Raw genomic sequence first — 27,431 nt, 5'->3', positions numbered from 1 at the left:
AACTGCCTGTCATTTGAGCTGAGAGGTACTGTTACAATCAACTGTATTCCAAAAGGTGTTGCTAATGCATTAGCACTACAGAAATTGTAATATAAAAACAAATCTCCATCTCTAACTGGTATAATTAGCTTAAGGTGATTGGGTATTAACTTCTCAATGCTCTCCAGAATATGAATGAAATCAAGTGGTGGTAATAACTTGCTACTTATCTTCCCTAACCTTACTAGTTCTAATGCCTGTCTGAATTCCACAATTCTTAGTTTAGCTTCATCTATGGTTTGTCCAAGATGGCGAATCATTGTAATAACTTTCATGTGCTTGGCCAAAGATCTATGCAACATTATATTTTCTTCAGCATACCCTAACAAAGATGAAACAAGTTGTGTATTTGCTAAAGATAACTTTCTCATAATTTCTACAATAGACTTAGTATTAACTTTGATTTTAGAGTTCAAGTGTTTCACCAAAGTTAACTGGTCTCGCTTATAGTTCACAATGTCACTTTCAACACTCTTAGTTCATTAACCCTTTTACTAACAGATGTTATGTCTTCATTTGTTGGTATACCAAACAACCATTTAAGTACATATCCACCTGCATTGATCAAACCACGTTTGTTCCTGGGACTGTTAACACTATGAACTGGAAGGAGTCTGAACAAGTCATCAAGGTCCTGTCGGTATTGATCTAAATTACTTTTGATTCTATCAAGCTCGAATCCGTAATCTTCATCCCATACGTTTACACTATCATTGTTAATTAAATGAGTTACATCGTCTAAAGCTACTTGTAGTGGCCTCAGTTCTTGATGGAGTTCACTTGTATCAAAGTCTAGGATTATTTTCCAGTTGTTATCTGACACAATAGAGTCTTCTAACCTTCGAAACACTATCCCTTGGTTGATATCTGTGACTACAGTTGATATGACAGTCAATAGGTATCCTGTGAACACATACTCTGTCTCTTATTTCTAATTATACACACATATATCTCTAACATTTTTATTTATACAACATCTTATACATATAGCATCCTACATTACATGACCTTAAGCACTTTTGTGTTTCATTGGTTCAATAAGATTATCTAACATAAGCTTAACATTTAAACTGTACATACATTGTGTCATGTCAAAATATTATCTTCAATTGCCAAAATATCATCATTATATCATTGTCAGTTACATCAGTGTATCATCATTATTCTCATCTCTATGGTAAAGAATCTCTCTACTATGTTTACAACCATTGACTTTTGAGTGGAATTTTTAGAGTTATTAAGGTTAATTCCCTAGTTGATTTGTAAGTACTCAGACAAATTTAAAGTTTTAGTTTGAGCTCAAAATAATCTAACAATCATACTACCTTCCATTCCCATTCACAAACTTTCATGTCACTTTCTCTCATCATTCATCCCATACATCTATACAACACATTCACTTCTGAGTGTCTTAATTCTCAAAGGAGTAAAACGCTTACTTCTCTACCTCCCACTTAGTCTAGTAAATTAGAGGACTTTGTTACCTTCTGTTATTGATTAAATTATAAATGACAGCAAATCACAATTACAACATGTTATTACAATATCTTACTTAATAATATAACTCTATTTAGCTCTCTCATTTTATCCTTTATTTACATTACATTTTTTTTCCTTATTAAACTATTGAAGTTCAAAGTCTTCAAGTCTCCTTGGTACCCTTCTTTCTCGTCTGGGCCTGTCGCTTGTTGGATCTGGAGCGCTAGTGGTGCCTTCTGACTCAGGTGGCTCTTCTGCCTGTTCTGGTTCCTGAGGTACATTAGCTTGCCTGGACAACTCGCCATTGTCTCCTCCTTCTTCCCTCACAGTATCCATTGCTTCATGTGCTCTGTCTTCGTTATTTTCTTCTACTTCTTCCTGTGTTAGCACCATGTCCAATACAGGTTTAATTCTATTTACATGTACTGTGACATTTTTCCCTTTAATTCTCAGGACAACATTCAAGCTTGAGATAACATCCACAATCCTGTAGGGGCCTTTCCATAGTCTAGAAAGTTTCTTGACTCTTCCTTTCTTTATTTGAGGTACATGAAGGTAATCCTTTTGTCCAACAGTGTACTCTCTTTCTTTGGCCTTTTTATCATACTTGTTCTTCTGTAATCTCTTTGCTTTTGTTTGGCATTCTATTGATATCTCCTTAACACGTTCAGTGCGGGCATCATCAATAGATGATGTCCGACACTAGCACTGGTGGCGGACATCAGCTATAGCTGACGTCATGCCACTCTCTCCACATTAGTTTAGTGTGAGCTCAGCCATTGCCGGGGAACGTTATAATCGTTGCCAGCCTGTAGCTTAGATTTTAAGCTTTAGTCTGGTGTAGGTTGGTACTAAAATTTCCCGTAAAATCCCGTCTAGCAATACTTTTTTCCCGGTTCCGGCAATTTTCTCTTTTCAAGCCACTTTACAAAGACACTGGCTACGAATCCAGGCAGTGCTGCTACCTTTGGGTGTTTCAGTGAACTACGTCCACTCTCGGGCTAACACAGCACAATCACCGCTGCTCTATTTTTATTCGTCAGACTGAAATATTTGAATGCCAATTGCGTTCACCGATTCAGTTGCGCTGCGGGGCTTCGCCCGGGCCTCGCCGCCATTATCGAGCGCCTGTTTGAAGGTATGCCGCACTGAACGTGTTAACTTGTTGTAGTCTGGCTCTTAGATCTTCTACGTAGTCTGAATAGATATCTGCATCTTCAGCTAGTGTTAGGTCTGCCTCCAGAGGAGATCTAATTTTTTCCCATATACCATCTCTATTAATGACTAATTTCATACATATGTATGACCATTGAATAATCCTTAGATTTCTGTTGTATAACTTATTTGTGAAGATTAAATGTCATATGTTTCTAATAATGTTAGTAGTAGTGATTTTGGGAATTCATGGACAGAGGAGGGAGGAGTGTAGACCACGTGGGTTAAGGTAGGTCGGGAAGGGAGGTGTGTCCATGACGTCAACAGAGGATGATCTTACAGACAGAGACTGATCCTCTGATTTGGATGACCTTTTTTTGTGTAGATATAAAGAACGTTAAATCAGTTCTCATTTGGTATATTTGTTGTATAATAGGATCTCACGGCTGAGATCGAAAACGACAACAGCTTTTGAATCTCATTTTATATAGGACCACCAATAGGTTCTCAACTGCACAAAAATGGCGCCGATTGCATCATTCGGTGCTCATGTTTTCACTAGAGGATTTGTATGAAGATGCAGTATTTCGATCTCAGGACAGAGGAGGGAGGAGTGTAGACCACGTGGGTTAAGGTAGGTCGGGAAGGGAGGTGTGTCCATGACGTCAATAGAGGATGATCTTACAAGCAGAGATTGATCCTCTGATTTGGATTACCTTACAGACAGAGACTGATCCTCTGATTTAGACAGCATTGAAGTTGGACATTGCTAGTTCTATTCTGTCTAGTTCTATTGTCTGCTGCTCAGCTGCACTGCATGCAAGGTGCAAATAGCAATATTTTCTGCTACTGTAGTTATGTAGTTATGGATTTGTGACCATGTGGAGTGAGGTAGGTCGGCGACTCAGTACGTGGTGTGGTTCTGAGTACAGTACTAAGGTGACGTTACATGTAAACAGAGGATCAGAGACCACGTGGGTTGAGGTAGGTTGGGGAGGGAGGTGTGTCCATGACGTCATATGTAAACAGAGGATGACCTTACAGACAGAGACCGGTCCTCTGATTTGGATGCACCTTACAGGCAGAGACTGATCCACTAAATTCGGGTTCAACTCTAACCAATCATTTCTGGTTGGAGGTCTATGGGTTCAATTCTAACCCAACAGGTTTTGTAAAAAAAATTATTTCATTTTATATCATATTATGTATATATATATGCTATAGTGCATAATAAATGTGAAACAAATGATAATTCATGTATCTAATGTTAAAAACAGCTGAAAGAAGGTTTTAGCCGAATTTTACCATAGAGTATAAAAAATGGCCTTTGTAAAGGCCACCAAATATATTATGTTAAACTTATATCTAATTCATGCTAAATGAGTTACTTTGGGTTGGGTTGTTTTTTGTATAGTGTTGTATTGTAGTGGGAGTAGTGTGAGTCCCTGATCTTAGAGGTTCACGGGTTCGATCCTTACTAATCACTAAATGTGTTATTTTTGGTGATATGTTGTTGCTTTTTGGTATGGTATAGTTAATTGTTTGTATATGAGTTTCTGAGGTTCATGGGTTCAATCCCTACCAATCATCAAATGTGTTATTTCTGGTTATATGTTGATTTTTACGTGTCTTCTGAGTTGAGTCGTTCTGTGTTTAGTGACGTCACTTGTCTTGGGAATCATGTGATCATGGAATGTTCTAGAAACATTACCATAAAAGGAAATGCATTATGGTCACGTGATCATCTTGGAACGTTCAAGAACATTACCATATATGGTCATGTGTTTCGATGATTGTGCAACAGCCCGGTCTTAAAAAAACTATTCCTGTAAAATATATTTTTTTCGTGTTTTACACTGTTGTTATTTATTGCCCTGGTGTGCACAAGGTTTTTTGTAGCTCTTTCTCATAAAAAGATCCAATTATTTCTTCACCACTTTTATCTTTGATTCTATAGGTTATTGGAAAGGTGTCTTGCACTTTGGATATGGTAAATATCTCTCTAGTCCAATTGCGACTGTATTTATCGGCAAACGTATCTTTTTTTGCCACAATCCTCACTCTGTCTCCTAGTTGAAATTTTATTTTTCTAGGTGTATGAGGAATATTGGAGAACCTCTCAAGCAATCTAGGTACGTCCGCCTTAGTAACCTCTGCAGGTTTCATACAAATTGTACGATGGACACTGTTGTTGTACTGATGTAACAAGTCTTGAACTATGTCCAACCACCGAAAATAATTTCGAGTCTCGAATATAACCTTCATTTTTTCATTCAACGTACGATTGAACCTCTCAATGATTGCACTCTTTTCCTCATTTTCAGTATGGTACATTTTTATGTTGTACGATTGCAAAACTGACTTAAAATCACGGTTAAGAAATTCTTTGCCCTTATCGGTGTGTAACAGTCTGGGAGCGGTGTGACCATTGACGTCAATTGCTCGCTTCAATATGAGCATAAACGATTCGGCTACTTCTGCACCCCGTTTGGTCATCAATGGCTCTGACCAGGCGAATTTTGAAAAGGTATCAATCACATTTAACATATAACTATAGCCATTATTCTCACTGGCATACTTTCTCATGACAACCAGATCTGCGGCCCACAGATCGTCTATACCTAGGGTAACAATACGTCGTCGAGGAAAGTGCTTGATCACTGGTCTATGTACTTCCTTGGCGGCCATACTGGGTTCTGGAACTTTGACGAAGGCGCCTTTACGCTGACCACAAATATTGCATGTCGTATTTAAACGCCATTTGTTGTTAACGGTTTTGACATACTCCCCACTGTCTTGAGACGTGGTTTTCCTTTTGCATTTCATACAGTAGATTTCCATTGGCTCTTATATAAGTGGGAAACACTTAAAAATGAGTGAACTGCACAGGCACAGAATTCACTTGTCCGACGGTCAGAAGCGTAAGCTACGCATCGCATTTAAGAAGCGTAGAACTGCTATAATTGGTTTAACTAATGATAGCCTCTCACGTGGAGCGGATCATATACTGCTTAACGAAGCACAACACAAGGCTGTTGAAAAAGCTATCCGGAACAAAACCGGTCTACGTCTGGCTGTGAGCTACGACCAGCTTTTGAAAAACAAAGAGGGCGGTCTTTTGAAAGAGATGTTGGAAATGGTTGAATCAAAGGTGCCATATGGAAAACGTTTCATATCTCCATTGATACGACATCAGGTGGCACCGATTCTCAAGAACCGATTCGTGCCGTGGTTGAAAAACCTGATCGATAACGAGCTAGATTCAATAATTGAAAAAGACCCCAAGGGAGCCGGTCTGAAGCGATGCATCAACAACAAACTGGACTCTCTTTTAAAAAACCCGTAAAATCGTTTGAACCTATGTCACTGGGAGAAATAGAGCTTTATGCTAACCAATTAGGCATCCGTGGCTTTCGAGGAGTGTTTATGAGACAGATATTACCCGAAGCCCCTATGGAGTTTGAATGTGGAATCTTGAATCTGGGTAATATCGATTCTTCTGGAACCCATTGGACTTGTTATGTTAAAGACAAAAACAAAAAGTTCTATTTCGATTCGTTTGGAAACGCACCCCCACCACTAGAACTAATAGACTATTTAGGTTCAAACGATCTCTTCTATAATGACATTGCTGTTCAAGAGTATAATGATCCACCTATCTGTGGTCATTTGTGTTTGGAGGTTTTACGTCGAAACTCTAGTGATGAGCCTTGGGATGATATCATAAGAGCTATACGGGATGATAAATACGTATGGAGTTGGTGGTGGCAGCGGAAGATTCATGTTCAATAGATTCGGGGACGAGGTGGACTACCAAAGCTCAATTCGTCTACAAATCGAATCACAAACAAAGTCTGAAATTAGAGATCTTGTCAAATCAGGCCTTTCGGAAATGAAGAAAATGTTGAGAACACCTAACGACGATTCGAGCCATGTAGCATTAAACAATAGACTTGGTAAAATAGAATCTACGATGAACATCAAGAATAATTTCATTGGTTTTAAAAGCAAACGTTTGGTTAGCGTCTCCAATGCAATTGATAAACATGACGTTGTAAATAAATATCAATTAGATACTGTCAAATCAACGGTGGATAGACTAACAAAAACATTCGATGTTTCGAACCCTGAGGTGGTGAATTTAAACGGACATCGAAGAATAGGAAAAGTCAGCAGATCAAAAGATCTTTATGACGTGATCGTAAGGAAAGAACTAAACGAGTTAAATTAAAAACTGGTTACATTCCAGACAAACCTTAACACGATATTGGTTAATATACACGATGACATTATAAATTTAAAGAGAGCACAAAATGGTTATGATATAAGTGACAAAGATGCCGCTAGTGAAAATCCGGGGCAAAGGATGCCAAATGACATTCCATCCAGAGCACCCTATCCGCCTCAGTGATGGTAGCAAGTGCCGACTAGCTCTAGTTAGCTTTATGTCAGAGAACTACATAAACAACGTGTTAGAACCGGGTAACATATATTTTTGGGACAGCGATATTTATCTGATCTCGACGCCATTTACGATCTCAAGGGGATATTGGACTATTGAAAAACTAAATGAAAAAATCATCGAATATATTACTGCATTGAAACTTAACGTACCTACCAACCAATTTTCAATCAAAAGGGAAAACGATCGTATCGCAATAACAAGTCCATTGAAATTTTATCTCGACGAAAAGGCGGCTTCATTCCTCGGATTCTCAAGTCCAGGAGAGAAACCATTAACCGAACAGAAATCGTTTTACGATGCCAATACGTTTCTGGTTGCGCCAAACGCACCCAATTTCAGGGCTGTGGACGCCATAGAGGTACACTGCAACATCGTAGAGCACAGTTACATCAACCACGATGAGCACAGACACAAACATGTGGAAGCAGAACTGTTGTACACGTTCTTCCTGAATGTAGCACATGGCTACAAGATATATGAAGTGCCAACGGAGAAGTTGTACGTTCCTCTGAGGAATGGTTTACAAACGATCAACCGAATCGACATCACTCTCCGAGATCAAAACAATCGCTTGCTTCAAAACGAAAACGTTGAATGTGTAATAGTTTTAGATTTATATAAGTCCTAAAATGGATATCAATGTGTACTGCATCGAAGAAGGATCCATAAATAATCTATTACCACACCCATTAAGATGTCTTATAGTCGGTTCATCAGGGTGTGGAAAAACAAACCTTTTGCTCAATTTTATCTATAACGTAAAGGGTGTAAAGTTCAAAAACCTTTATGTATTCAGCCGATCCATTGATCAGCCAGCATACACACAGCTACGTAAACACTATGAAAAAGTAGAGCACGCACTCGGCACAACTATTGCATTCTTTTACTCAAACTGCAGTGACTTGATACCTCTAGACGAATGTAAGTCCAATTCTTTGGTGGTGTTTGACGATTGTCTTTTAGAAGAACAAACAAAAATAAAAGACTATTTCATACGAGGGCGTCATAAACAGGTATCTTGCATTTATTTAAGTCAGAGCTACGGACGGGTAGACATGCAAGTAATAAGGAATAACGTTAATCTTTTGTGTATATTCACACAGAACAAACACTATACACAAAAGATATACAACGACTTCGTTGGATCTGATATGATGTACCAAGAGTTTGTAGGCATGTGTAAAAAGTGTTGGGCGGAACCTCACGGTTTTATGTCAATAGACACTACTAAAAAAACGCATCTAGGTAAATATAGATGTATGTTTAAGGAAACGCTATATCCCTAATAAAAACATTTTTGCATCGAATACGAGTATTTGGTTGAATTAACGATATTTTATACTGAAGAGCGTATTTACACTAAATGATAGTGTTTATGCTAAAAAAACAATATTTCAAATTAAAGAGCGTTTCTGCACTAAATAAACGTTCTATTTTTATCAAAAGCGTTTCTACACTAAATAAACGTTATATTTATGTAAAGAGCGTTTCTACAATCAATAAACGTTTCACATGTACATGTTGGAATAACGATGTGAATCTTACGTTGTGTTTATGTGTTACTAAGTGCACAATGGATGCAAAAGAAGCTAAGCGACTTGAGACTCTAGAAAAGAATCTCGTCAAAAAATTTCGGACAGCGGAACAGGAGGAAAAGAAAGAACGAGCTAAGAAACTGGAGGAGATTACAAACTCCCATCCCAATACACATGCAATACAAGACATTACAAAACCCCCAACACGAGTAACAGGTAAAACGCGAGATGAACCTCTGACAGTTGAAAAAGCTAGACAACTGGAGCAACTGCAAACCACTCTGCAAAACCAGTTCGGAGAAATACACGTTAGGGAAATGGAGGAACAACGTGTAAGGGAGAAAAAGTACGAGGCTATCACCAAAGCGATTAAAGAGAAAAAAGAAAAGGATGAGGTACAGGAGAAAAAAACAAAAGAAATGCTGAAAAAACAAAAATACAACCAGCTAATGAAACGCAACTTTAGACCATCAGTCTCTAGTACACCGGACCGAGTTGGTTATATCGGTTCCACTCAAGACGATGATGACGAAGATGAAAAAATGGAAGTAGTTGCAGATAAATCAATAAAACAGTTGATGGATACCAAGATCGTTAATCTCGGAGTGGTCGGGGCTAAATATCTACCACGAGCTAGTGACTCTCAATTCGGCATTTATTTCGATGAGATAGATGAGCAACTAAAAATCGGTTCTGAACCAATTGGGTTTGATTATGATGACATTATTGTAAACAACAAACGATTTAAAGGTACTGAAGGACTTTGGAAACTTTTAACGAAGAAAGGGTTTGTACAGTCTAATGAATACACATCAAACGATTGGCAGACATATAAAGATATGCTTTTGATGACAAACTCTATCTTCCAGAAAAATGACCCTACTACACGACGTCCAAAATCTAGTTCAGGACAAAAATGGCGGAAAATGATAAAACCTATTTGGGACGAAGTTATCAAACCGACCGATCCGATTGAACAAGATATGGACAGGGATGTATTGACGGGATCAGGTTTAAAACGCTACCATGACGGTCCGGTTGAATATCGCTACATCAAAGACCTCAACGAGCTCATCAACCGTCTGAATTTTATTTACGCAGAGGAGGTTGCAGGCAACAACAACTTTCACAACGAAAAACTATCTGTTGTTAAATTCATATCCGACCGTATGCAAGAACTGATTGACCAACCGAACGGGGTCAAATACGTAGTACGATGTTTGTCAGCCTTGCCTGAACGCGCGATAGAAGGCTCGGGATTGTTGAACGACATCATCAACAAATTACCTGTAGAACTACACGCCCCACGTAACTGGAAATTCGATACGTACAACTTCTGCGGTCCAGGCACGAAGCTCGCTGAACGATTAGGTCGTGGTGACAAGGGTGTGAACCCTTTAGACGATGCGTGTAAACAACACGACATATGGTACAGAGACCACCGGAAGCCTGAAGACAGATGGGTCGCAGATAAAGCGTTACAGAAAGCGGCGTGGGATAGAGTGACGTCTAGCGACGCGGACCTTAACGAGAGGAGCGTAGCCCTCGCGACCACGGGTGCGATGTGGTTGAAACGTAAACTAGGGATGGGTTTAGGAACATCCGCGTGTTCATATCCCTGTAGAAAAAAAATTGGTATATATAAGTGAGCAGCATGGACAACGCTTGGCGAATCTTGTCCCGCGAACCGAAGGCACCGAACGGTGTACTCACCGACGAGCTCGTTATGAAGTTCGATGAGTACCTCAGTAGGCCAGGCGGGGATATGGAACCAAGATGGCGGCCGTCTAACCACAGGTGATTAGTTGACCACGTGATGTCAGTAGGTGTTTGTATTAAATTAAATAATGGATAAAAAGTGTTGGCCTGACCGAGGATCGAACTCGGGCCTTTTTGATGGTAGTTGTACGCGTTAGCTGGTTGAGCTACAGCAATGTTATGAGTATAGAGTTTTATATTGGTAAATGACATCTTACCTTGTGTAAATGATATTTATATACAGGGTGTGTATTGGAGGTTTGATTTTAATATGGTTCACGGGTTCGAATCTAACCTAGCATAAAATATATCATTTCTGGTTATTTAATCCTAACCTATGCTAGAGGTTTAATTCTAGCCAACCACAGCTGTTTATTTCACCTGGTTTAGAGGTTCACGGGTTCAATCCTAACCTATGTGTAGTAGTAGCATTGGAGGTTATTCTATATAGTGTATAATAAATATAAAAACAGCTGAGAGAGGGCTTAAGTTTACTATTGAGTATAAAAAATGTAAAGGCTACCAAATATCAAATGTTAAATTTATATTTAATCTATAGCAAATGAGTTATTTAGGTTGTTTTTTTGTATAGTGTTGTATTGTAGCGGGAGTAATATGAGATTCTGATCTTAGAGGTTTGTGGGTTTGATCCTAACTATTCACCAAATACTAAGTATCTATTAACAAATGTTTTATTTGGGGTGTTTTTGAGTAGTATAGTATATGCCGGTTCTACGCCGCCCCAAGAGCCGGCTATCTGATTGGTCGAGACGGTCACGTGACTGCCCTCTTTTACCAGAATTTGAGAGTTCACCGTTTCCAAGTCGCGCTGGAGATAGCTCTTGGGGCGAGGTCATCTGATTGGTCGGAGGGGCATTTCTTCAATTTTAAGCGTAAATAAGTTGGTTTCATATATTGCAACCACAAATACTCTTCCGTTTTCTGATTTATTTACAAATAAGGTGACACGAGTGGTTTTCGCGTGTATTTATTTAAAGTGTTGAGAGTGCAAACAAGAATAAGAACTGTTATATGAAGGAGGCATGAAGGATGATATTGCGTATAAATAAGTTTTGCGTATATTTAGGTACCTAAATGTTTATAAAGATCCTAGCTAAAATAAAGCATATTAAAAATGTTAATATATACACAAATATATTGGAATTATATTGAATATTAGTGTAACGACATTCACTCAGGCCTAAACTGTTTTGTTTACAGGTAATTTGTAAATCAATTGAAGCTAAATTACACTCAGTGTTGTTTTTATAACTTTATAGTAAGACCTCAATAATAACCATTTAAAATGTTATTATAACTTAGGAGTCGACTTATTTTATTTATTTTAGTCAACAACGTAAAAATGTATCTGAACAAATCAGAAACTATTTAAATCCATTAATTAGGGTACATCAATACATCAATGCAATGTCTTTGTTTTTTCTTTTCTTATTTACTAATAAGAGCAATACAACATATATAGCTTTTTTTTGCTTTTTTTACTTAAAGTCGGATAAATTCCTTTATCTCTGATTTGCTGCCAACACACAGTTAAGACCACTCTTATGATCCAATATACATTATTGGCACTTTAAAAACTACTAAAATTCATCAAAGGTGCAAAGACAATTGGTTCTTAAAACGTGATATATTATTAAGACTAGCTTCAACTTATCAAAGAGATATATAAGCTTATTTTTATATTTAAAAAATAGTTTTAGAGAAACTATTCCACAAGAAGGAAGTATTAAGTTGGTACTTTGTTTTGCATACAATATATAACGGATTTTGTAGATATAATAACCGACCGCAGATTAAATCACAAGTATCTTCCATTCGACCGAAATAATAAAAAAAAACCTATAGCTAATTTACACATAGCTGTTTAGAGACGGTTACCTACTTAAATGCTACTTTACATATTGAATCCACATTGTGATTTAAGGGTAAGTCTGTTTTAAGGGGAATCCTGACCTATAAAAATGCGATTTTTTATATTGGCATTTCATTGTGTTTCACCCACTACCGTATTTAAATTGTGCAAAAACAGTCTGGAAGTTGCATAAATTAAAGAGTCGGTTCATTATAACCTAACCTTGGCCTTCCTAATCTAACCTCACTTCAACACTTAATACAGTCACGAATCCGCATAAAACCCGACCTATCTTCCTCACATGCCTAAAAAAGAACTATAAAAATGTCTTATTATTTCGTTTAAATTACGATGTTACAATAATTGGTTATGTTTTAAGGGATATGTGCATTCAAGCCACTAGTTTACGTTTATAATTTCTAGACAAACGTTAAAAGCAAACAAAGTATTACTCCAAAGCCTAAGAATGAAAGATATCTGTAAAAAAAGGTCCTCTTGAAAATACTTAAAATAATCAAGTCTGTTCAATGTAATTCTTAGTTTATTATTGCAACTAACATTTATAAGACCAAATGTACTAAAAACCATCAATCCATAATAGACCAAGCGTATGTAAATATATAATACTGCAATAGTAACAAAAGATCATTAAGGTTGTTTTAATTAGATGACGTAACATTATCACATCTAAACCCTGTAATAATGAAGCAAAATGGTCTGTACCCACAGTTGTGGTTTTTCTTCTTATAGTAAGCCACAAAATGTGTATTAAATGTTTAAGTTTTGCAGTTCTTATTACTATTCGGTTTTAAATTACCTTTGCATTTTGATATTTAGAGTAAAAACTTTTCCATTTGTTAAGTACTAAGCTATTTAGTAAAATAAGCTGCTATTAGTATTGTTAAAAGCTGCTTGTGTAAAACATAGTTTTAACGTTATGATGAAGATATTTTTAATCTTCGTTAGCTATTGGGTAAGGTTATGTGTTCGTCAGGGGTGTGGGACGTAAGAATATGTGCAACTAGCTAGTTGACACATTATTACTAGTATAATAGGACTCGCCTTGTGCTCGCTGGGGGCTCCGCCCCCAGGCCCCCTTTTTTGGTTGGGGGTAAGTACAAATGAGCCACGAGGGGGATGAGGTTGTCCGGGAATTTTATATTGCGAAAAAGACTCATTGATTACTTTGCAGGGCAGGCCCCCGTGTTTAAGGGGGTTAGTGGGAATGTTCATCGGGGGGGGGGGGGGTTGTAATAAAGCAGCAAGAACTATTCGTCATATGTTATAAGAGTGCATCGAGAAATTAGGATACTTTAGTGAGTTAATTATTCTATTGAGTAGTTGTAGCAATGAAGTAATAATATAAGAACAATCGCAATGGTAATCGTGGAAATTGAAAGTGTTGTATTTTAAATTACGTAATAACTAAAATAATAAAAACATAATGGTTGTATATAGTATTATTATTGGTAATGAAAATCGTTTATGTAATTATTGTTTCCTCGTCTGTTAGTCATAAACTGTGCAGCATATCAAGCCCCATCACTGGAAGGCCAAGAAACATAGTAACTCCAAGTATAAATTACGCTTATATAATAATTTTGATGACTTGGGATTTTTTGTAAAATGGAAGTAATTATCAATAAAGAACATAAATTGGTGTAAAATACCTGCATTTATGCGATCTTGTGTTGTAGCTGAGTTGCTACCGGTTTCAACTCACATTGGAGTCATCTTCAGGCAGTTATAATGAAAAATAAAGAACAGTGCTGAGAATATTGAAAGTTGCATTTCTTTATATTTACATAAAGTAAGTTAAGCAATGTAGTAGGCTATATAAACTAAATAGATTGTAGTAAATATTTATGGTAATTTCTATATATATAAAACTACTAAGTAATATTTCTTTCCCTGTCAGTTAGCCTTAGCATGATAATATACTATGGCATATCCAGTTCCGCCACGGGGAGGCCGGGAAATATCGGAACCACAAACAGTCACACATAACACACAAAACACACAAACACACAAAAACTAAAAAATAACACACCAAACAAACATATTAAATATAAATCCATGGGGGCTTTTGTTCAGGCAGTTCCATGGTACTGCCGGGGTAGTCACATCACGACGGGGAGTTTTTATTTACTGCGGGGCTTGTAAACAAGAAACCGCCATCAATAGAGTCGCCAGGCATAACTGCTTCCAACATCGACGACAAGGAACTGGTCACCTCATCTAAATCATCGAAGCTGAACGGATACAACCCGTCCCCAACATTAGAAATTTCTTCGATGGTTACACGATGTTGTGCAACCACAAAGTCCCTGGCAAGGTCCTCAGGGAATAGGTACCTGTTAGTGATGCTATACTCATGGCGAGATTGTGTGTACAAGATGTCGCCCGCCATGAGTATCTCGTCAATAGCGTTGGTACTTAATCCGCCGCAGAACACTTGCCAGGCGAGGGCACAGGCTGCATTAGCCATGCATTGTGCGTTGTTGCTCTCGGTGAACCTGGGATCTCCCTGGTGGAAAGACCCAGCAGCAACGCAAGAGAAAGTCATGCTAACACGAATATGTAGCTAATTGGCAAAAATAAAAGTCCAAAAAATAGGAAGAAGTGGTACTGAAACTTCGTCATGAGTAGTCAAATCCATAAGCAAAAATTAGAGCGAGAACCAAATCGTCATACTGCGTTACCGACTTATGCATACTGCTTTACCAAGAATCCACCATTTTTATTTTTTAAGGGGTTAATAGTCTTAAAATGTTACTTTAGACACTTATCTTCAAATGTTGGTAGCATTATAAGTACAAATATATATCCTAACAAAGTCATTAAATGTCAATGTTATTCTCCGTAAGAATAACATGGAGCTCGTAAAAACTTTCACATTTTGACATTAAACCTAAGTTTTGGGGGTTAAGGAGTAAAGATACGAAAAAACATTAAGTGAATAAAATTTAAAGTAAACTAGGGAGAATACAAAGCATTATCAATATCTGTAAAAAAAAGTTACTTAGGTATGGAAAAATAGCGAAAACCGGAAAAAATTTGAAGAAAATTTAGCAAATTTTGAAAGTAGGGCGTTTTTTGAAGCTTAAGGAGTGCGATTTTTGGAAAACGTCAAAGAGGGTTTTGTAGAAAATTTAATTTCCTTTCGCTAAGATCCTTTCAAATCTTTTCTAGCTCTTACCGTTTTCGAGCTACATCCGGTTGAAAAAAAAGTGTTTTTTCGTTTTCAGAGGTCCGCCATTTTGGATTTTTGGGGGGGTTAAAATTTGAAAATAGGACTTTTGCAAATTTTCCCATTAATTTAAGATACTATACTACGTTACTACCAAATTTCAAGTCTCTAGCACGTTTCTAAACCGTTCATATGAGCTCACCGAATTTGGCCACTTTTAATGTAATTCCCCATAAGAATAACATGGGGGGGAAATTCAAGATTAAGGGGGGGTTAAAATTTGAAAATGTCACTTTTTGGAATTTTATGGGTGGTTTGGGCACTAGACCTACAACCACCGAAAATTTCAAGTCTCTAGCTCATCTAGAAGTGGTCTAGAATTTGTATACCTGAGTGAGTAACAATTGCGGCTGTATAGTATTTAGACTCGCCTTTGGCTCGCTGGGGGCTCCGCCCCCAGGCCCCCTTTTTTGGTAGGGGGTAAATAGAAATGGGCCATGGCGCAAGACCTGCAATTGAGCCAAATTTCAGATCTTTAGCTATTTTAGAAGTGGGTAAAATTTATTTAGACCGATGGACCTGTAGGAATAACATTGGGGGGGGGGATTCTATATTTCGTGGGGGAGGGAGTTATATTTGTAAAATGTCACTTTTCGGAAAGGGCGCAAGATCTACAATCATTCAAAATTTCAGATATCCAGTTAATCTAGAAATGTGTAAACGTGATTTAGACTTATGCACCTGTAAGAATAACATTGGGGGGATTTAATATTTGGGGGGGGGGGGGTTGTAAATACGATAGGGGGATAAAACCTTAAGTAAACCAGAGTAAATATATAGCATGAACTTACCATGGGAACGGGGACTTATGGTGGTTTTTATGGGGTAAATGTTTTCTCCATAAGAATAACATGGGGCTCGTAAAAACTTTCAAATGTTGACATTAAACCTAAGTTTTGGGGGTTAAGGAGTAAAGTTACGAAAAAACACGTATCGTGTAAAATTTAAACTAAAGTAAGGAGAATACAATGCAATAATAATATTTGCAAAAAGGAATGATTTAAGTATGAAAAAATAGCGAAAACCGGTAAAAAGTTGAAAGAAATTTACAAAATTTTGAAAGTAGGGAGTTTTTTAAACCCGAAAGAGTGCGATTTTCGGAAAACACCTACGAGGGTTTTGTATAAAATTTAATTCCTGTTCCTGGATATACTTTCAAATCTTTTCTAGCTCTTACTGTTTTCGAGCTAAATCCGTTTAAAAAAAATGTGTTTTATCGTTTTCAGAGGTCCACCATTTTGGATTTTTGGGGGGGGTTAAAATTTGAAAATGGGACTTTTGAAAATTTCACCATTAGCTCATGATCCCTTACCACAATACTACCAAATTTCAAGTCTCTAGCACATTTCTAAACGATTCATATGACCATACCAAAGTCATTATATTTCAATCTTATTCTCCATAAGAATAACACGGGGCTCGTAAAAGTGGCAAAAAACCTTCAAATTTTGAGATTAAAATTAAGTTTTGGGGGTCAAGGAGTAAAGTTACGAAAAAACATGTAATGAGTAAAATTTAAAGTAAAGTAAGGAGAATACAAAGCAATAATAATTTTTGAAAAAAAAAATTATTTAAGTATGAAAACATGGCGAAAACCGGTAAAAATGTAATAAAAATTTACCAAATTTTGAAAGTAGGGCGTTTTTTGAAGCTGAAGGAGTGCGATTTTTGGAAAACGCCTAAGAGGGTTTTGTATAAAATTTAATTCCTGTTCCTGAATATACTTTCAAATCTTTTCTATCTCTTAAAGTTTTCGAGCTACATCCGGTTAAAAAAAAGTGTTTTTTCGTTTTCAGAGGTCCGCCATTTTGGATTTTTGGGGGGGTTAAAATTTGAAAATGGGACTTTTGCAAATTCCACCGGTATTGTAAGACCTCTTACTACAATACTACGCAAATTTGAAGTCTCTAGCACGTTTCTAAGTTGTTCAGATGAGCTTACCAAAGTCGGCAATCTTCAATGCTATTTCCCATAAGAATAACATGGGGGGGAAATTCGAGATTACGGGGGGGTTAAAATTTAAAAATGTAACTTTTTGGAATTTTCCCGGGGGTTTGGGCACTAGACCTACAACCACCGAAAATTTCAAGTCTCTAGCTCATCTAGAAGTGGTCTAGAATTAGTATCCCCCGTGAGTGAGTCAGTTACACATCGGGCTGTATAGTTATATAGACTCGCCTTTGGCTCGCTGGGGGCTCCGCCCCCAGGCCCCCTTTTTTGGTTGGGGGTAAATACAAATGGGCCATGGCGTAAGACCTACAATCGTGGCAAATTTCAGACATCCAATTAATCTAGAAATGGGTAAACGTGATTTTGACTTGTGAACCTGTAAGAATAACATTGGAGGGGGGGGATTTAATATTTGGGGGGGAGGATGTATTTGTAAAATTTACCTTTCCATAATGGGCGCAATACCTACAATTTTGCCAAATTTAAGATATCCAGTTAATCTAGAAATGGGTAAACGTGATTTAGACTTGTACACCTGTAAGAATAACATTAGGGGGGAGGATTTATTATTTCGGGGTGGGGGGGGGGGTTGTAAATATTACCCTTAACTTAGGATCCCATACTACAATACTACCAAATTACAAGTCTCTAGCACGTTTCTAAACGATTCAGATGACCATAACAAAGTCATCAAATTTCAATGTTATTCTCCATAAGAATAACATGGGGCTCTTAAAAACTTTCAAATTTTGACATTATAATTAAGTTTTGGGGGTCAAGGAGTAAAGTTACGAAAAAAATGTCATGAGTAAAATTTAAAGTAAAGTAAGGAGAGTACAAAGCAATAATAATATTTGCGAAAACAAATTATTTAAGTATGAAAAAATAGCGAAAACCGGTAAAAATTTGAAAGAAATTTACCAAATTTTGAAAGTAGGGCGTTTTTTGAAGGTTAAGGAGTGCGATTTTCGGAAAACACCTCTAAGGGTTTTGTAGAAAATTTAATTCCTGTTCCTGAATATACTTTCAAATCTTTTCTAGCTCTTACTGTTTTCGAGCAAAATCCGTTTGAAAAAAACGCGTTTTATCGTTTTCAGAGGTCCGCCATTTTGGATTTTTGGGGGGGTTTAAATTTGAAAATGGGACTTTTGAAAATTTCACCATTAGCTTATGATCCCTTACTACAATACTACCAAATTACAAGTCTCAAGCACATTTCTAAACGATTCATATGACCATACCAAAGTCATTATATTTCAATCTTATTCTCCATAAGAATAACACGGGGCTCGTAAAAGTGGCAAAAAACCTTCAAATTTTGAGATTAAAATTAAGTTTTGGGGGTCAAGGAGTAAAGTTACGAAAAAACATGTAATGAGTAAAATTTAAAGTAAAGAAAGGAAAATACAAAGCAATAATAGTTTTTGAAACAAAAAATTATTTAAGTATGAAAACATGGCGAAAACCGGTAAAAATGTAATAAAAATTTACCAAATTTTGAAAGTAGGGCGTTTTTTGAAGCTGAAGGAGTGCGATTTTTGGAAAACGCCCATGAGGGTTTTGTATAAAATGTAATTCCTGTTCCTGGATATACTTTCAAATCTTTTCTATCTCTTACCGTTTTCGAGCTACATCCGGTTGAAAAAAACGTGTTTTTTTCGTTTTCGGAGGTCCGCCATTTTGGATTTTTGGGGGGGTTAAAATTTGAAAATGGGACTTTTGCAAATTCCACCGGTAATGTAAGATCTCATACTACAATACTGCGCAAATTTGAAGTCTCTAGCACGTTTGTAAGGTGTTCAGATGAGCATACCAAAGTCGGCATTTTTCTATGTTATTTCCCATAAGAATAGCATTGGGGGGGAAATTCTTGAATAAGGGGGGGTTAAAATAAAAAAATGCGACTTTTCCGAATTTTCCCAAGGGTTTGGGCACTAGACCTACAAAACGCCGAAAATTTCAAGTCTCTAGCTCATCTAGAAGTGGTCTAGAATTTGTATCCCCATTGAGTGAGTTACACATCGGGCTGTATAGTTATATAGACTCGCCTTTGGCTCGCTTGGGGCTCCGCCCCCAGGCCCCCTAGCTGTTAGTCGTCATTAAGAAATTTAGGAAGGGGTGAGAGGCCATCACCAAGAAGCCGGGGAAATTTCAAGCCCGTAGCACACCTAGAAGTGGTCTAGAAAGCACTCTCCGCATCTCTAAATTCTTTGTGGGGTTGTAATAGCGAAAATCGATATTGAAGTAATAACCATTTTACAAAATATTCGAGTAGATTTATAAGTAGAGAATAGTAAAGTATTATATTAAGTAAATAGTTCATCGTAAATATTCATGTATAAGTTTATGAAAATATATTAAGTTAGTTTTGTTTCCCTGTCAGTTAGCCACAAACTGTATGGCATATCCAGTTCCGCCACGGGGAGGCCAGGAAACGTAGGAACCATATTAATTTACAATTATTTATATTAACAGTTATATTATTTCAAGTAAAAAGATGTTAGTAAATATTTATAAATTTATTAATGAAAATAGATTAAGTAATGTTTGTTTCCCTGTCGGTTAGCCATAAAAACATTTTTACGAATATATTAGAAAGCCCCTTATACAAAAATTGTGGGTAAATTTGCGGTAAGTGAGTATGTTAGTATTTTTACAATTGAGTTTTTGGTCAAAGGAAGTAATAATATAAGGAGAGAAGGGTTCGTTATAGTGAAAATCGACATTAAAGTAATAACAATTTCAAGAATTGATTAGAGGAGATTGATAAGTTAATAAGTTGATAGTAGTAAAGCATAATATGAATTAAATTGATTATAGTAGAAATTCAAGTATATAATTATGAAAATAGATTAAGTAATGTTTGTTTCCCTGTCGGTTAGCCATAAACTTTATAGCATATCCAGTCCCGCCACGAGGAGGCCAGGAAACGTCGGAACCATATTTGCAATTATTTGAAAATGTACAAGTTAGTAAACTTTTGTATGAGATAAGTAAATTGATATTAATGTCCATTGATAGGTTAATAAGTTGATAATAGTAAAGTATTATATGAATTAAATAAATTATTGTAGATATTCATGTATATATTTATGAAAATAGATCAAGTAATGTTTGTTTCCCTGTCGGTTAGCCATAAACTTTATGGCATATCCAGTTCCGCCACGAGGAGGCCAGGAAACGTCGGAACCATATTTACAATTGTTAACAAATGTACAAGCTAAGTTTTGTATAAGTGAATAAGTTGATAAAAGTAAAGTATTATTTGAAGTAAATAGATTATAGTAGATATTCATGTATATATTTATGAAAATAGATCAAGTAATGCTTGTTTCCCTGTCGGTTAGCCATAAACTTTATGGCATATCCAGTTCCGCCACGAGGAGGCCAGGAAACGTCGGAACCATATTTACAATTATTTACAAATATACAAGATAGTAAAATTTACTAACTACCTAAAAAATTATGAACAACAACTTAAATAACTAATAAAAAGAAGAAAAAATATATACAACAACGGGGACTTTTGATAAGGCAGGCCCCCTATCGTACTGCCAAACTAGAATACTAAAAACACACGAAAAACGACTTATTGATAAAGAAAAAACTAAAAGAAAATATATACAACAACCTACAGCTAAAGTCAAGTCAGGGTTAGAGGAGGAGATCGTCATACACGATATTTTTCGCGTATACGATTCCCCCTTGGACACGGTCGGGACGGACAAGGACGACTATATGGTCTGGATGCCTGACTCTACTGAGCAGGACGTACAACTGACCATGAGTGAAACAGTCACTGCGAAGATCGACTCCGACGCGATCAATCGTCTGGCCCTGGCTTTTGTGGCCAGTCATGGAATATGCCAGCATGAGAGGAAACTGAAGACGGCGGACACGAAGCGGTGACCCCTCGACGAACGGGAAAACGAATTGAATCCGGGGAATACAAATCGGATCATGTTGTCCAGGGAGTCGCACTGTGATCAGACGAGGTCTTATTGCAGTCACGATCACTTTAGTGCCGTTTACGAGTCCGCTGTCAATGTTCAAGTTCCTCATGACGAGACACACGGAGCCAATCTTGAGTCGCAGGACATGGTCTGGTACACCCTTGCCAGTAGCTTGGTTCAACAAGTGAACGTCTACATCCATACCATCGTCGTTCTCCTTGTCCACAGAATCAGCACTCCTCAACTCATGAACGACGCCGTCCATCAGGTTGAGGACGGTGTTGTTGATCTGTTGGACATTGGCGTTCATGGTTGAGAGAATGGCCCTGCCTGCAATTCTGTCTGTGTGGTGTAGGTCACAAGCAGGAAACACAAAATCGATCAAGTTGGGAAGGGATGTCACGTATTTCACACCGGACAGTGGGATCAGGGCAACAGAGTCACGGCCTTCCCCAAATGGAACAGATGAAATTGTTCCATTGCCTACTTGAAGGAGAAAGTCAGAGTAGGTAGTGGACCCAGAAGTCCGGTGAGGGGTGGACAGAGAAAAGATTTGGAAACTTGACCAAAGAGATGACGCACGCAGTGATACACAGGCAATGTCGGCCGGAGTACGAGCCTTGGCAACAACTGGTGCGATCTGACGGAAATCCCCGCAGCAGATAAAGATCTTATTCCCGAATGGCTCAGGTGAATTCATGAGGTCACGCAGAGATCTGTCGATGATTTCAAAAATGTACCGGTGAGCCATTGGGGCCTCATCAAAAACAATGAGCTGTGCTGCTCTGATGAGTTCTGCTCGCTGAGACCCGTTCGTCAAGTTCCAATATCCAGTGCCATCGCCGAGATCAAGTGGTAGCCGAAACATGCTGTGTGCTGTCGTGCCACCAGGCAGATTACCAGCGGCAATGCCGGAGCTAGCGATAGCAATAGCGACCTGGTTACGACTACGGACGTATGCAAGAATAACATGTATTAGACAGGTCTTGCCGTAGCCTCCGGGTCCGTCAAGAAAAATCAGTTTTTTAGACCGGCTGTAGACTTGGCCCTGCAGTATAGACCGAACATAATCGAAGACCGCCCTCTGGTCGCGGGAAAGTTTAGGTTCCCACTCATCTACAAGTGATCTCTGACGATTTTCACCGTAGATGAGAAGTTCCCTCCCCAGTTCGGTCGTGTCGTCGTCTACAGTAGGGAGACCGTGATCGGCCAAGCAGGATCCCTGACGTCGAAGGCTTCGATCGATCTCAATCAGAGCCAGCTTGTACGCAACCTCGTGATCAAGAGGATTCCGCTCCAAATGGTCTTCGCACAATGCGTCACGGAAAGCATCCCACAAGAGGGCCGCAGGAGCTCCCATGTTGCACAGAAGGACAAAGAAAGAGCGGAGCCTCGGGCCGACCATGAAACGAGCTGCTTCCTTGAGGGCTTGGTGGTACTCGTCCTCGTCCTCAACCAAACCGAGGGTGCGCGCAACCTGTTGATATGTCGTGCAACCATCACCACCACGAGCAAGCAGGTCGGCGTATCCCCGGCACGGAATGAACATCAAAAGGAGCCTAAGAAAGTACTGCTCGCTTCTGTTTGGCGAGACCCAGAAGAGACGACAGATCTTTTGACCACGCTTTCTTGAGGTAAGGAAATGCTTGCCGTCTGGATGGTCGTACACCTCAGCATTACTAGGGCGTTTGTTGTGAATAACGTAATGCTCGAAAAAAGACTGGTAGGTTAAATCGTCGAATACCGAGTCAAGAGGCCTATTGAAATACAAGAGCAGGTCAGAGGTAGCTCCCGAAGTGGCGTGTGTCAAGTTGTTAGGGCGGAAGCACACAGTCTGTTTTCCCTCTAGGTGGACAGGGAGACAATCGACTGTGGGCTCAGACTTTGAGATGGGAAAGTCCAAGAGACGCCAGCATGCATCGCTGGCTCCCACCATACGCTTCGTGACGTAGTGCTCAACTTCATCGTCTTGTTTACTAAGAGGAGTATCTTTGACGTTCTGAAGCGAGCCACCCTTCATGAGGTATTTAAACAGATACTTGATCACACGACGAGTGGAAGCTACCTCCAAGTTGATGTGTGCCTCGTATTTAAGTAGTAATGCCGAGTTGTACGGCACGACCCAGCCGTCATGTACAGGAATCGATTTGTTTCTTGAAGTTATACTCCCCTCGTTACCATAATCACGTCGATATTTTACAAAGCCCCTCTCGTCTACATGGGTTGATTCACAGGGAGGTTTGGGGAAAAATTTAGAACAGCTGCCTTTGGCAGTGTCCCAGCAAGGGAAGTCGGTCCTGTGATCCGTACCACAAGGTCCGTGGATCATGTGACGCAGAACCAACGCCCTTAATCGGCCTCCTGCCTCCTCCGGAGATGGAATGTCAGCGCGGATGAGGGAGTCTATGTCGGAAGCCTGCACAGGTCCATCGCCTTCGATTTTAAACACGATGTGGGCATGTGGAAGGCCCCGCATCTGCATCTCGATGACGTGGACTATGTAGACAGACCGACCGAACATAGCTCCGCTGCGCAGATCGCGGAGGAGTTCCAGCAGTTTGATATAGAAAACTCTGCAGGCCGTGCTGGGATCACTGCGACCGCTATTTCGAGGACAGGCTTTTTTGTTCTCCTCCCAAGTCGCACTATACGTGAATGTGAGAAAAAATGTGGGGAAGCCGAGACGTGAGACCAATGCCATAGCATTCTCGTATCGAAGTTTCATGTATCTCGGCCCCCCGGTAAACGAACTTGGGAGGTAAACCTTTCCAGCTTGTACCCCACCCTCCCCCTGAACGGTCTCGTCATTGTTAATGTCGTTGAGGACCTGACGTCCACCACGATTCGCCGCTTCAATCTCATCCAACGGCCCTATCCTCATGGCATTTTCAGCTGCCTTCGTCTGCGTGAACTTGATGTAGTTGAGCTTCTCGTCCTCGTATCTGGCATACATTTCGACCTGCCACGCTTGAGACAGTCGGCCGAAGTGTGAGAAACGAGGCTCAGACAGCAGAAGGCAACGGGAATAATCGTACTGGGACAATTTGTTGTTAAAATTGTCACGGCGACCAATATGCCAGCCCAAAGTGCCTTGAGGATAGAGCAGAGGGTATTGGAAGGGCTCCATGAGAGGACTAAAAAGGTTAATAGAAGTGGGTCGTCCGGATCCAACTTTCCAAACGGAAAGCTTGCGGGGCTCGTACACTGTATCGTCGGTGCTTATGACAGCGTGCACCTCAACGCCTGTTTGCCTGTCGCCTAGAACGGGACCATGGGTAGATCTACTTGTCACTTGGAAATCCAAGTGTGCGTTCACAGCTGGCTCACTACCCAAACGCCGATAGTGAGCGACGTATGGATTCTGCTGTGACAGGTATCGAGTGATCGAGTCAACAACGTCACCGTCAAGTGATCTACCCAAGGCAATATTCCGCCGTTCTTCACCGTCGTCGATGTAAAGACGGGAGCGATTCACAAACTGAACGTCCCCAGTCTTGGTGGTGAACTTTTGACCGGGGTCGGACAGGTTGTATATCTGGTGGTACATTCGACCTTCGATTTTAAAGAAAGCCAGACCACTGGGGTGTCTGTACCCTCCAGATACTTCTAAGGCACTAAACGCAAACAGGTCGTTGTAAGCACGAGCCCTGTCGAGAAAACGACGATCAGAATAGAAGACTGCATCAAGGGGACTTAGATCAAGGACGTTATATGCCCCTTGTCCGCAACACCACTTCTTCCTACTCTTTTCCTCCTCAAAAAGTGGAGCGCCACAGTGTATGCACTTGAAAATATCACTGTCCCAAAGACTAATTATTTTAAGACTGTAAGCTGAGATATCATTTAACAAGTCCCCCTTCCAAGACCCCATTGGACCGTGATCAGAAATGCTTCGAGCAAGTGAAGCTGGCAAGTGGCGAAGTTCGGAAAACAAAGGATTATGTAGCCGGAAAATCTGCACCCTTTGTCGAGAGGCATCAGGATTTCGTTGGCTATATCGACCAACCGCCTCTCTGTTGACCTCAGGGTGACTCTGGCTGTAACGCTCAACAGCTGCCCTGTTGACCTCAGGGTGCGTTTGGCTATAACGCTCAACAGCTGCCCTGTTGACCTCAGGGTGCGTTTGGCTATAACGGCCAACTGCAGCCCTGTTGACCTCAGGGTGCGTTTGGCTGTAACGCCCAACAGCCGCTCTATTTACCTCAGGGTGATCTTGGGAGTATTGCTTTTTGTCATCCCTGATTTGATCAGAGTGTGTCTCCCTATACTTCTTTTTAGCCGCATTCACTTGCTCTTCCCTTGTGGTTTCCAAAGTTTTCGGGCGTCCACGTTTGGCTTTTTTAGGTCTTCCGGGGCATTTTTTAGGGGCAGAAACTGTCTGGGAGGGGGGAATAGGTTGTGGATCATTATCGATACGTTCGATCGACCGGACAGTGGAGTCAATTGAAAACCTAAGTTTCATGATGCTGTACTGTCCGCCGACGAACGCACAATTCACCAATAAAAGTGAGGCTAGTGTAGGGAAACTCCCACATACGAATAACCTAGCCTTATTTTTATCCGATTCAATGTCTCTACGGCGGGTTTCATTCACGGCGTGTGAATCAAATAAATAGAAATGATCTTGGTGACGCCAAAATGCAACAGTCACCAGTTGCCCCGTGAAAAGAAACCCGCCGTCGAGAGAATCAGCGGGCATGGCATTCTCCAAACTGGATGATAAAGACTTGACCGCCTCATCCAAGCCATCAACACAAGTCGGGTACAACCCGTTAGAAACATGCGTAATTTCCTCAATGGAAATCTGTTTCTCCGCAATATCAAATGTCCTGGACAGTTCCTCGGGGAACAGGAACCTGTCAACAACGCAAAACTCACGGCGAGATTTCGCATATAGGCGATCGCCGGCCATGAGTATTTCGTCGATGGCGGATGAACTGAAACCTCCGCAGAACACTTGCCAGGCAAGGGCACAAGCTGCATTGGCCACGCACTGAGCGTTGTTACTATCAGTGAATCGTGGATCTCCCTGATGGAAAGAACCAGCAGCTACACAAGTGTAATCCATGCTTTCAAGCCAATTTAAAACAAATAATTGTGTATCGCAAATTGGCAAAAAGCACAAGTCCAAATAATAGGATTAAGTGATGGTGAATCTTTAACAGGTATAGTCAAATTTGGTAGCAAAAATAAGAGCGAGAACCAACTCATTGTACTGCATTACCCACCAGGTATAGTCAAATTTGGTAGCAGAAATAAGAGCGAGAACCAACTAGATGTACTGCTTTACCAATAATCAGCCATTATTAATTTTTGAGGGGAAATGAGTAAAATAAAAAGTAAACTAAAGACAATACAAAGCATTAATAATATTTTAAGAAAAAAAAATTACGGAGGAATGAAAAGTGAGAAAAACATTAAAGGTTAGAAATAAATTTGCCAAATTTTGGGGAGTAAAATTTGAGAATGAGATTTTTGCAAATTTAACTATTAATTTAGGATCCCATACTACAATACTACCATATTACACGTCTCTAGCGCGTTTCTAAACGATTCGGATGACCATAACAAAGTCATTAAATTTCAATGTTATTCTCCATAAGAATAACATAGGGCTCGTAAAAACTTTCAAATTTTGACATTAAACCTAAGTTTTGGGGGTTAAGGAGTAAAGTTACGAAAAAACCTGTAATGAGTAAAATTTAAAGTAAAGAAAGGAGAATACAAAGCAATAATAATATTTGAAAAAATTAATTATTTAAGTATGAAAAAATAGCGAAAACCGGTAAAGATTTGAAAGAAATTTACCAAATTTTGAAAGTAGGGCGTTTTTTGAGGGTTAAGGAGTGCGATTTTCGGAAAACGCCTAAGAGGGTTTTGTATAAAATTTAATTCCTGTTCCTGGATATACTTTCAAATCTGTTCTATCTCTTACCGTTTTCGAGCTATAGCCCTTGGAAAAAAACGTGTTTTG

At 39.2% G+C, this 27,431-nt stretch overlaps 2 protein-coding genes across 2 annotated transcripts; both read right to left on the bottom strand.

The window, feature by feature from the left end:
* Nucleotides 1-1,662: 1,662 nt before the first annotated feature.
* LOC128993162 (uncharacterized) lies at nt 1,663-5,514 on the bottom strand. The gene is made up of 2 exons (XM_054416923.1): nt 4,735-5,514; nt 1,663-2,175 (listed from the first exon to the last, which is right to left on the bottom strand). The coding sequence occupies exons 1-2, from the start codon at nt 5,512-5,514 to the stop codon at nt 1,663-1,665; spliced, it is 1,293 nt and encodes a 430-aa protein (XP_054272898.1).
* A 15,644-nt stretch (nt 5,515-21,158) lies between these two features.
* Nucleotides 21,159-26,525, bottom strand: LOC128993161 (uncharacterized). The gene has a single exon (XM_054416922.1). The coding sequence runs from the start codon at nt 26,523-26,525 to the stop codon at nt 21,159-21,161; it is 5,367 nt and encodes a 1,788-aa protein (XP_054272897.1).
* Between the last annotated feature and the right edge of the window lie 906 nt (nt 26,526-27,431).

Source organism: Macrosteles quadrilineatus, unplaced genomic scaffold, assembly GCF_028750875.1.
Source record: "Macrosteles quadrilineatus isolate MER2022 unplaced genomic scaffold, UCM_ALF_1.0 Scaffold_4__1_contigs__length_99947679, whole genome shotgun sequence".
Taxonomy (NCBI): Eukaryota; Metazoa; Arthropoda; class Insecta; order Hemiptera; family Cicadellidae; genus Macrosteles; species Macrosteles quadrilineatus.
The sequence above is the reverse complement of the archived record's forward strand: the minus strand, read 5'-3'. Positions and strand labels throughout refer to the sequence as shown.